At 40.9% G+C, this 12243-nt stretch overlaps 1 protein-coding gene across 6 annotated transcripts in view; it reads left to right on the forward strand.

Moving 5' to 3' along the window:
- The window catches only part of SAMD3 (sterile alpha motif domain containing 3), a 56727-nt gene that overhangs the window by 20693 nt on the left and 23791 nt on the right, over nucleotides 1-12243 (forward strand). For 5 of the 6 annotated variants that reach the window (XM_032339536.1, XM_032339538.1, XM_032339534.1 and 2 more), the window contains 3 exons: nucleotides 4795-4983; nucleotides 5236-5320; nucleotides 10869-11036. In XM_032339536.1, the coding sequence (XP_032195427.1) occupies nucleotides 4795-4983; nucleotides 5236-5320; nucleotides 10869-11036 (442 nt within the window). The remainder of the gene's footprint in view (nucleotides 1-4794; nucleotides 4984-5235; nucleotides 5321-10868; nucleotides 11037-12243) is intronic. The other variant, XM_032339537.1, reaches the window with a different exon arrangement.

A 12243-nucleotide genomic window follows, 5' to 3' on the forward strand; every position in this document is an offset into this window, starting at 1 on the left:
CGATTCTCTTCTCCCTTTTCAGAGAGGAGATTGCCCAAATTCTGTCCACTAATTCAGTAGTCCAGAAAGACCTCAGGTTTTCTATTAGAGTTTTGAGCAGTACCGCCTGAGGCCGGCCTTCAGGCCAAAAGTCATAAAATGGAAACTCTATGTCTTTATTTTCTTCCAAGTGTAGATTCTCTTCAGAATCTGCCTGCTCTTTTTCTACTTTCTGGTGTTTTCTGATAATTTTTTTATTGCTTATTTGTTTATTTTTGTATGTTGTCCAATGCTAATAGCTATTATTCGTAGGATAATTTGTCCAGTGTGAGCTAATTAGGCCATTCCAGAAGCAGAACTCTGCTAGTTAACTATCAAAGTAGTCCGCATTTGAGTGATGAATGCTTGGATAAATGTAGTAACTCGGACAATGGAGACAAGTAGGCAAATATAAGAGATAAGATACAGAGAAATTTTCATGACACCCAGATGTGAAGAATTAAGACATTGAACTGTTAAGTCTGAGTTGTTAAAGAGATACAAAGTGATACAATGAAAGACACATGGAAATTGGAATGGTATCTTAGTCAACTCAGCTGCCATAATAAAATAGACTGGGTGTTTTCAACAAACTGATTTCTTACATTCTGGAGACTGGAAAGTCCAAGATCAAGGTGTCAGCCACTTCGGTTTCTGGTTTTTGGCTTCCTGGCATGCAAATGGCCAATATGATGAAGAAAGAGAGTGTGCTTTCTGATGTCGCTTCTTATAAAGACACAAATCCTGTATATTAGGGGCTCATTTTACCTTAATTATTTTTATAATAGTCCTATCTCCTACTACAGTCTCACTGGGGATGGGGGCTCCAACATATGAATGTGGGTGGGGGAGACCCAATTCAGTCATAGCAAATGGAAAAGTGGCTTTGAAATGAAAAGATTATAAATTATTTTAGACATGTTGACTATGAAATGAATAATGTACAAATTGCTGGAGGTGGAGGATAAAGCATGGAAAAGAGAAGATTATGGATGATTTATAGTCCTTCAACATGTAGCTCAGAGCTGAGGCCCTGGGGGTTGGGTGAGCTGTAGGAGGGAGAAAGCATAGATCAATACTGAGGATTAAGAGGGCAAAGACCAAGCCATGTGCAAACTCTCACAGAGGATAAAGGACAAAAAAGTCAGCAAATAAAACGAATGAGTTCTTGGAGAAATAGAGAGGAGGCAAGTAAAATAGTGTGTAGAAAACGAGAAAGAAGGGAGATATGCAAAAGTGGTCAGTTGTGCTAAATGTGATCAGAAAAGTCTTAAAAGGCCAGTCTTAAAAGGCCCTGGATTTGTAAATTAGGAAATCATCATTGACTCTTGAGGATATAGTCTTATAAAGTGACTGGGAAGAGATCAACGTGCAAGAGATTAAGGAAAGGCAGCATGGGAATGACGGGAGGGACATATTTGGAGTGTAGATGGTGAGTTGGCTCTCCAGGCTAGTGAATGCAGTGAGGAACCCTGAAATGTTAACAATATTGTTAAGACCAAATTGAATTCAACCGTGCACAGATAACCACTTTTTTCAGCTGACCACATTCATCCTTTCATCAGCCATTGTGCACTAACTCCACTAAAGCAAAAGTGTCTTGCTGGAGATAAAAGAAAGTCTCTGCTCCCGTGTAACAGACAGATGTCTTCTGCTCACTGCCACGGCTCAACCTTGGTCTTCTGTGTGTTGAAATCTTTCCCAAGAGAGCTGGTGCTCAACCTGACCTGCTCTTACTAGAGCCATCTTCCTTATCCAAGGCGAGCCCCCTACCATCTGCAATATTAGATGAATTTTATTTTAAAGATTTTATTTATTTATTTGACAGAGAGAGATCACAAGTAGGCAGAGAGGCAGGCAGAGAGAGAGGGGGAAGCAGGCTCCCCACTGAGCAGAAAGCCCGATGCGGGGCTCGATCCCAGGACCCTGGAATCATGACCTGAGCTGAAGGCAGAGGCCTTAACCCTCCTAACCACCCAGGCACCCCAATATTAGATGAATTTTCACCGTAATTAAAGTAGTGAGCACTGTTTGTTGTATTGCAGCTGATGAATCATGAAATTCTACTTCTGAAACTAACAAGATGGCATATGTTAAATTGTATATAAATTTAAAACTTCTTTAAAAACTAAAATAAACATAAGAAAATTTTTAAAAGTTAGACAACATTTCAGAATCCAACGAGATTTATCATGAGAACCTCAACTCATAATTTTTTTAAAATTAATGTATATTGTAACAATGACTCTGCCATTTATCAGATGTATCAACTTTATTAAAAGTTTTTGTATTACAAATATTAACTCTACCTACGAGTATTTAGTCCAGTAGACTTTGAGTCAGTTAGACTGGGTTCAATACTAGCCATTAATATTGTTGTAGAAGCTTTCCCGTTGATTTTACTGGACACCCAGGTTTGAGATCCATTAGATCAGCGGTTTGTTGTTTTGTGGTATTTTGTTGAAGAGTACTGGCCCTGAAGGTGGGAACCGAAATATTAATGTCCTCAGTTTGGGATTGCTTTCTGATCCCTGCCTTTGGTCTAGGGTGACTTCTATTGGTGTTCTGCTTAACTGTTCCTCAATTAACATAAGATGAATAATCTTAACCTCACCATAAAGATTTTTTTTTGATCCAATGCAAATACCATTTGCGGAATGGTAAATGATTGTGTGTGCAGTTATCTGCTTCCAAATTAGAGTGTATTTTTAATTTCTGGGGAGTCCCTTTGCTTGCATAATATTTGTTTGGACTTGTTTTAGTTGGCATAACTTGTATTCCCCTCACTTCCAGAATACCTTGTTGAATTGCTTTAATTTAAAGAAAAAAAAAAAACTGGTGCCTCTGATTTTGCCTAATGATGCTATTAAAGAGAAAATGGAATAGATGGAGTAACTAGCTTTGATAGAGCTTGGTATGTGTCTAGCTATATTTAGGGAGTTTGAAAAAAATAATGTATAGTCCCTGTACTGTCCCTACCCTTATTTTGTGGAGAAGTGACATATAGGAAAATACATAGAACAAGAAAGTAAACATTGTATAAAGGTCTATCCGATGACGTGGAAATACTGAAGTTACCCACTGGTGCAGGACAATAAGAGATAGCAACCTCCAAAGCCTAAAGGCATCATGCAGCTAATTTAGCCACTAAAAACTTCTGGGGGGAAAGGAGGTAAGATGTATGGAAACCAAGTTTAACACCTGCACAGTTACAGCAAGTTTTGGAATCATTGGGAAAGCATAAAACACAGCCAACAAAACTTGCCTTACTTTACAGCCCTGCTCTGAGTGGGTAAAGGATAGATCACAGGTGAAAGAAAGACTTAATGCAATAGGAAAGGAAATTGGGATTGTAGAAAATGAAATGGTATAAGGTAGACCCCCAGTAATGACTGGTCGAAAGATTAAATGAAATGAGAGAAACATACTGGAAGGAGATTGGGCTGAAGCACGAATTTCATCTAAGAATTGCCGGTTGCTTCATTGGATCAAGCATTACATTATCCGTGTGGTTCTTTTAGATAGGACATATTTTCCCCACTGATACAGGACTGCCAAAGGGGAAATAAAAGACAGAGCTTATCGTGAAAAGGGAGGGGAGTGCTCTCTCTTCTTTCTTTATTGCCTATGTTTCATTATGCCTCATGCACTCTTATAATATATGACCTCAAATTCTAAAGGAAGCCTGGCTTTTCAAAACTCATCAGAATTTTGTTTGGACAATGAAGGATTCCATGTGCGCGCCAGAAAATAAAGCTACTTGGGCTAATTCAGGACATCTGCTTGGGCTAATTCAGGAACTCCTTCTCTTGTCTTCCACTTGGCTCGCCTCTGCTTCTTCGCTTCCGTTCCAAGGCAAGCCTGTTGCCTCTGGTGACTTGCTAGGAAATTTTACTATAGATTCTTCTTTTCACACACTTGATGATCAGTTACTAACTTTACAAGTCCTTCTGATGTTTAATTCTATAAATAGCTTTACTGTGGTATCATTTATACAACATAAAATTCATCTATTTACAAGAGACAGCTCAGTTGATTTTGGCAAGTTTATACAGATGTGCAGCCCCCGTCACAGTCCATTTTGGGATCCTTCCATCCCCCTGAATAATTCGCTCACACCCCTTTACAGTCAATCCCTGCTCCGATCTCCAGCCCCAGGCAAACACTGATCAGCTTGATTTGTTTTCTGTGGCTATAGTTTTCTGTAGTTCTTTCTAGAAACTTCATCTGAATGTTAGTATCTGATAAGTAATTCTAATTTAGAAACTCAGTTTACCTTATTAAAATAGCCAAAGACCAACTAAATTAAATGGATCCTGTATGTCACTATAAATAGTAACAGAGTAAAGCAGTTAGAAGAATTTCCTAGATCAGGTGCTAGAAACTAATTGTGTGCCTCATTTGCTTTGCTGAGTTGGAACTTATTCCCTTTTAGTTGGGCCTTTTGTTCAGTTTTGAGCTATGCATTATCTATTACGTCTTCAAGATGAATGAATCAGTTTTCTTTCCAACTTCAGGGTTTATTCCATGGTCAATTTTAGTAAGACACGTTTTCCAGAACTACAAATATTTATGTGTGTGCGAAGGGAAAGAAAACAGAGATACCTAATGAGCCCTCAACCATTGGCGGATAGATGAATGGATGCAAGATGGATTGATGAATTCCATATTTAGCCCTTAGGAAAGTAGTTGATATTATAAGTTCTCAGGATGTAGAGAATTCACAAGTTCCTTCTCTTTGAAATAGAATTTCACTCTCTGTGTGTTTTTATTTAGCAGAAGGAATGTGAAACACGTTCTAGCAAGGACAAAAGCATTGCAATGGACTCAGTCCTATGTTTTACCAGAGTTTCCCTATGACGTCAAGTGCATGTTAGCAGAACAGAAGTGTCCCGATCACAGCATGAGGATAAGGATCATTGAGTTTCTCCAGGCCGACATGACTAAGTATCTGGAAGGCTCACTGTGAGTAATACGGGAGGACCTGCTGCTTTGGGAGAGGGTCTGTTTTCCGAGTAGAATAGAACTCATTTGGATCCAGTGTGCTTCAGATTTTGGATGACATACTGGTCATAAGCCCCATGTTGCCCAATATTTGAATATCTACATTGTTATATAGAAGGATCTAAAGAACAGTGAGTGTAATTTGGACTCAACTTGTAGGAAGGAACGCGGGCTGTTTGAGGTGAAACATGTCCCCCTTGTTGCTCTCATCAGGTATCCCAGCACCCAGCAGTACAATGATGTGGTCAACGCCCTGCTGCAGGCCCACCCTTTCCTGGACGAGGACGGTTGTGGCTTCGTAAGTGACCACGTGGTACCATACCATTCATCCCAACCCATCTTAAAATAGTAGAATTGTATTGTCCGGTAATCGTAGGTCCCATTCCCTTTTCCTTAGTCTCTCTCTATCTGTCTGTGTCTGTTTCTCTTCCTCTGTCTTCTTGGACCCATTGTCTCTGTCTCGTCTCTCTCTGATTCTGTTCCATTAGCCTGGTCTCATTCTGTCAGTCCCTGTTTTTCTCTTAGCTTTGGTTTCTCTCTCCACCCTCCTCCTCTTTTCTTCCTCCATCCACACCCCCCACAACCCCCGCCGCCCCGCTCTGCTCTTTTTGGATACCTTCTCTGTCTCTCTGTGTGTTCCTTTGCCTTAAAAAAAAAAAAAAAAAAAAAAAAGACTTTTTTAAAGGGCAGTTTTAGGTTTACAGCAAGATTGAGAGGAAGGTACAGAGATCTCTCATGTACCCCCATCCCCACATGCGTAGCCTCCCCCATTATGAATGTCCTCCTCCAGAGTGGGACATTTGGTACAATGGGTGAATACATAGCTACACATCATAATCCCTCAAAGTCCATAGTTGACATTAGAATTCTTGCTTGTGGCTGTACGTTCTACAGGTTTGAACAAACCTATCATGACACGTATCCATCATTATTGTATCTTACAGAGTATTTTCACTGACCTAAAAATCCCCTGTGCCCCACCTGTTCACGCCTTCCCCATCTCCTTCCTTTGTCTTCTTTGTCTCTCATCATCATCTTTCTGACTCTCCCTCAAAGCAGTTTGGAAGCTTATGTTTACTGTTGAGTCTCCAGGGAGGGTCTTGAAGGGATGTAAGACACAGAAAGAGAAGACATGACTGCCCTACTTCACTGCTGTCATCACTGGAGTGTTGCTTGCCTTCCTCCCTTCTTTCCTTCCTTCTGTTTTCTTTCTGTATTTTCAAGAAATGTTTATTATGTATGGATAGAATGAGAATTTTCTGAGTGGGAGAGGACCATATATATTCTTTTTTACCACCCAGATTCAGGAAAGGGATTGTAACTATTGAAGTAACTACTGAAGCCCAGTCCAGAATTTAGGTATTTTTGCTTCTAGTTTGACATCCTTCCTAAAATATGATGCTGCCTATAAAAGCACACTGTAAAATAAACCAATTTTTTCTAAAAAACAAAAACAAAAACAAAACAAACCCCACTATACAAAAAAACCCAAAAAACTACAAAATAAACAAACCTATTTGTCACAACATTGATAATCACACTGATATGCCTGACAAAATTGATTAGAAAAATGCCTTCTACACTCAAGATATATGGTCTGGCAACTAATCAGTGTTACTGTGTATAGAGCTAATAGTGTCTTAAAAAATAATTTGAATTTGCTGTTTGAATACGTTACCTATTCACAAAGTTCAAAATTCAAAAGCAACAATAAGATATAAATGGAAAAGTCTCCCTCCCACCTCTATCCCCCAGCTACCTTATCTTCTCCCCCAGAAGAAACTAACGTTATTAAAGATTCCTTCTAGAGAATCTTTGCATACATATAAACAAATACATATTTATCCAATTACATTTTGACCTTTAGTTTCATAGTTATGAAAGTGAGACAATTAGAGAGTAATGAATAATGCTGATCTTGTTTGCATTTTACTCACTTCTATCCCCAGTGGCATTAACGAAAGATGGTTAGCTGATAAGACTTGAAATATTGCTTGGCATGTTATGGCCCGTGTTGACACACATAGGATGGAAGGGGAAACTCTGGTGCATGGTAGAAAAGGTTCATGTGCGCGCGTGTGTGTGTGAGAGAGAGAGAGAGAAAGAGCGCACAAGCGAGCAAGCTCTTAGTTATTTTTTAGGGCTAATTTTATTCTCAGCTTCTTATTTTGAAAATTTTCATGTCTACACAGAAGTTGAAAGGTGCTGCAGTGAACACCCATATACCCAAGAAACCCAAGGTTTTCTCCATCTTGGCAGTACTTAGAATTTAGGCTGGCTGAGTCTTTGTGCTGGAGGCTGTCCCCTACATTATAGGGTTGTTGGCAGTATCCCTGGCATTCCCTGGATGTGAGGAGCCCCCAGCCACTCACCCAGACCATGAGAACAACCACCGTGTCTCCAAAGATTGCCATGTGCATTCTGGGAAGAGGGCAAAATCCTGATACTTCAGAATCACTGATCTAGATTCACTAGGTATTAATAGGTTGTCACATTTATTTTTACTGGCTCATATTTATTTGTTTGTTTGTTTTGGCTGAAGCATTTGGACACAAAAAACAGGTTTCAGATGCCGTTCCTAAACACCTCAGCAGATATCTTGTAAGGACAGAGATGAACTCCTCTCTAAGCACAATGCCATTTTTACACCTAAGCCAATGAACAGTAATTGCATCATATCATACACAATAACTGCATAAAGACATATATAACCCGTATTCCCATTTCTCCAATTGTTCCAAAAGTGTTTTTGAAATGGAGTTTTTTCTATAAAGTCAAATCAAGGATTATTCATTGGATTTGACCTTGCCTCTTCAATTTCATTTTTTCTCAGAGAGTCTCTCTGAACCCTCCCTCTCCCCTTTTTTCCCCCTGATATTTATTTTTTGCACGAGCCTAGTCCAGTTGCCATGGAAGATGGTTCATATTCTGGGTTTGTCTGAATGTTTCCTAAGGATTCTATCTGGGTTTAAAATGCAGAGCAAGGACCCGCTGGAGGTGCCATGGACTACTTCCCCTTTCAGATCAGGGACCCAAAATTTCAGGGCTATTTTGTATTTCAGAGGGGGTTGAAGGAGAACCTGTACCCATGCAGCTCTTCCCACTGCACTGCCTGCCTCCTCCCTCGCCCCAGGTGGAAAAGCAGCCAGAGGGAGAATGATTATTCAATGACAGGGGTGTTTTCTACTGAGGCATCTGGAAAAGGCACGGGCAACTTAAAAATGTCCTAGCAGTTGATGGCTCTAATTCTTCCCACCAGATCAGCAGGTTTAGAAGGACTTCAGAGCTGTAGAAAACAAGAGGGGAAAAAATGCATTTGCATTCATTCATATTTAGAGCTAGAAAAACACAAACCATCCATTCTTTCTGTGCTGTTGTAAAACCGCGGTGGCAGAGGGCAAAGCCGCAAGCCTGTGGGAGGTGAGGGAGCGTCTCTGACTCACCCATACCGAGGAGCTTCGTCAGAGCCTTAGCCGCCTGCCAGCCTCCGCCCACAGCAGTCCTCTGCGGGGCCGCGGAAGTGTTTATGAACAGCACTCTGGTTTACAAATCACTTCCATGAGGAGCGATCATGTCAGTGGACAGGACTGGGCTTGTTCCATTTTATAGTTGAAGAAACTAAGACTGAAGAGTTACTTGCTGATTTCTTGGCTAAGACACACTCGGCCTAGACCCTGGGTCCCCCAATCTCCATCCCTCTTCTGAAGGGTAGGGCATGACTCTTCTAGAGACTTAGGCCAGAGAAGAAGGAATGGAAGAATTTAAGTGCCAGACAGTACCGATATGACCTCAGTGGCATTCTCATTTGCCCATGAGGAAACAGAGCTTAGAAGAGGTGCCCCAAATCACCGACTCTTGGGCCTGTTCAGGCATATGGCACGACAAGGAAGTCGAGGGACTGAGAAGCAGCTCTGAGACTCAGGGTTTTAGAAGTAAGTGAGGTCCTGGAGCAAGCAAGGCCAAGACTCAGAATCTTGATTCTAGTCTGTTGCTTCCACACGTGGGTCTCTCTACCTCACGGAGGACTGACACAAGACATCCAATATTTATAGTTTCCCAGATGCAGCAGACCCTGTGCAGACACGAGCCTGTCTTCTTGTGCTTATATATAAGTGAAAGGAAAGGAAATAAAGAGGGAAAGAAGGAGGGGGAGGAGGGAAGGAAGCCAGCAAGCAAGTGGGGGAGAATGGAGAGAGGAAGAATGAAAAGAACAGAATAGAAAAGCTCGGAAGCAGAAACACATCACACACATGAAGGGAAACTCCCCTTGTGGTAAGTACAGACCAGGAATGGTGAGAGCCGATAACCAGAGGACAAGAGCTGAGCTCTGGAGGCAGAGCAAGAGTTGACTAGATACCAGCAGGGCCAGGGAGGAGAGGGATAGAGCTTTCCAGGCCAGAATCAAAGGCCCAGCAGAGGAAGACGGTGTTGGTTTGTTGAGAAAGCCCAGTTGTGTCCCTCAGCTGTTGCCCATGTTTTTGATCTCCCAAACACCACATGGCAGACAGATTCTTCCAGAGCCCAGACCTGACCATCTGGTCTCCTCTCTCTAGTGGCCTAGGAGGACTTCCTAGCTTGGCTCAGACCAATGGAATCAGAATCCCGAGGGTCTGGGCCAGCAGCATCAGCATCACCTGGGAACCTGTAAGAAATGCAGAGTCTCAGCCCTATCCTTGACCTTCCCATCCAGCAGCTCTGAAGCAGCCTCAGCAACCCGTGTTTTAACAGATCCTCCAGGAACTGTGATTCGGGTTAAAGTTTGAGAACCACTGCTTTAGAGGAAGAACCAAGGATGAAGGTTCCCTCTGAGATACTGATGTAGTCTCTCCATGGAGAGAGGTTTAAAAAGATCTGGTTCTCGATTGCAGCAAAGCTCCGTTATGGGGTAACCGTGACTTTCAGGATGGGGCTGGCTTCTCTCTCCTGCCTTAGTTTCTGGCCCATTCTCTTCTGGCCCATCTTAAACTCCTTGTTCCAGCCATGCACAGCTCTTGGCAGCTCACCAAGTGGCACAGGCTATCCCTCTGCTCCACGGCACAGACTGCTTTATCTGGAACTTCTATCCACGCTTCCCTCTACCTGGCATTTCCCAGTGCCGTCTCCATTGCCCCCCCCCACCCCACCATTTGTTTTCTAACCTTAACATCTAAATCTCAGCTTAGAGATATACCTCTTAGGTGTACCTCTTTCAGGAAGGCTTCTATGGTCTCCCAACACAATGTAAGATAATTCTCTCTTCCCCTCTTATAACACTTTTCTTTCTGAATTTAAATTACTCATCCTTCTGCTAGATGGGGTCTACTTATGCTCCCTCTCCCTCCCAGGGCAGGATCCTGGTCTTTGTGTTTGAAACAGTAGATGCTCTACAAATATGTAGATGAATGAATGCCAACAGTATTCACCAACGTGAATTTCAAGGGATGACAGAAACATTGTTTTTAAGAAAATGCATCCATCCATATAAGCACAAGACAGTATCAGTCCTTCTCTAGATCCCAGTGGAAGAGTGAAATGTGTTGTGGAGACAGCAAAGTGTAAGAAACATCCAATTTTGGAAATCAGAAAATCCAGATTGAAGAGCCAGTATGTTCACTCAATAACTAGGGGGCATTGGGGAAATATTTTTATTTTTCTGAGTCTGTTTCCTTAGTTATGATTTAGGGATTATAGCTCTTATAGAAGTATCACAAGACCATCGTGAAGGTAAGTGGAAGGATAGTTCTATTATTTCTATTACTGTGATGTGAAAATAACTTCAATCCAAAAGTGATGAAGATTTCATTGTTTATATGGGATTATTCCAGTCCCCTTGAAGATTAACTGTCCTGTTCTATTAATTTATGCAGTTTTTATGGAAACGAGCTCTCAAAGATCGCTTTAAATATGTTCGGAGACCCATAGAAGATGACGAACAAGTGATGAGAAATAAGTGTAAATTTGGACACCGGAGAGGCCAGACGAAGAAATCTCTTACTAATATAAGCTTTGATGAAGTTAAAATTGTCCAGATAAAAGTAAGATTGTATATTTAAATGCTCTTATAACTTGTTGATTGATTGATTGATTGATTAAATGATAATAAGTAATAGCATCTAACATCACTAAAACAGAATCAGATAGTCTTTTTGAAAACTGGAGGTAGGGAAGTCTGTTTGCATGGTTAATAATATGAATGATAATATGTCCAAAAGAGGGCTCCCAAAAACAGTTTGAGCGGAGCGTGTTATTCATCATCTCATGTTTGTTCTTTTTCAACCTTTGAAAAACTTGGAAACACCCTTATGTTCTGGGCCTTTGAAAAATTCCGCTTCATCTCATCATAACATAGATCTTACGTGCTTGCTGCAGACAGTTTTTGGAGATCATATTGTAGGGTAGCCTCTATCCTCAAGGTTTCAGGGAAGCATGTAGCCCACATCCTGCCCTTTCATTGCCCAGAAGGTGTCCCACACCCACCCAGAGGTGGCTGCAAGGACGTTTAGGCCTAAGGGCCAGGCAGCAGCTGGAGATTCCCCCCACAGCATTGGGTTTGCTGTAAATAATTTGCATGAGGGTCCTAATTACCGAGATCCTATAAATATCCTTTAACTACTACCTCAGAGCCCCCAGATATGGTCAAAGCCAAAAATGTTCCCTGCTAATAAAGCAAATGAACTTCTTAGGAAGGATGTCCAAAGCTACCAAGTGTAAAAGAAGTCAACTTCCATGACTGCCAATTCTGTTTCCACCCCTGTCCAACATGAACATGTAATCCTAACTCTTCACCACAAGCACATTTATGTTAGTGAATGTACTTGGTGTGAATATTTCATTTTCTTTTTTAGCTGGTGTAATTAATTGATAGTAATAAAGCAACCCAGTTGGTCATCTCAATTTTCTTAGTACTATCTATGAGCTCCAGGGGATAGGAAGACTTTTTAAACATATTTTGAAAATCATTCATCCCCACAGCATAAAAAAATTTAGATGAAGCTGTATCTTTTAAATATCTTACTATAATTATCAATGAGATTTTTCAAGTCCTAAGCAAGTGAAGAGAATATAATTTTATGCCTGCTCTTTGACCAGAAGACAAAGGAAAGGTAACAATTTAGTGGTGTAACTTGTTAGAAACTTTAACTGCAATATTCCAGTTGCAAACTAAAATCATGACAAGATAGAGTTAGATTAATTTTAGTTATCTTTTATATTCTGAAAATAAAAAGTCACTTTGTAAAGGAA

The sequence above is a fragment of the Mustela erminea genome, chromosome 4, assembly GCF_009829155.1.
Source record: "Mustela erminea isolate mMusErm1 chromosome 4, mMusErm1.Pri, whole genome shotgun sequence".
NCBI classification, from domain to species: Eukaryota; Metazoa; Chordata; class Mammalia; order Carnivora; family Mustelidae; genus Mustela; species Mustela erminea.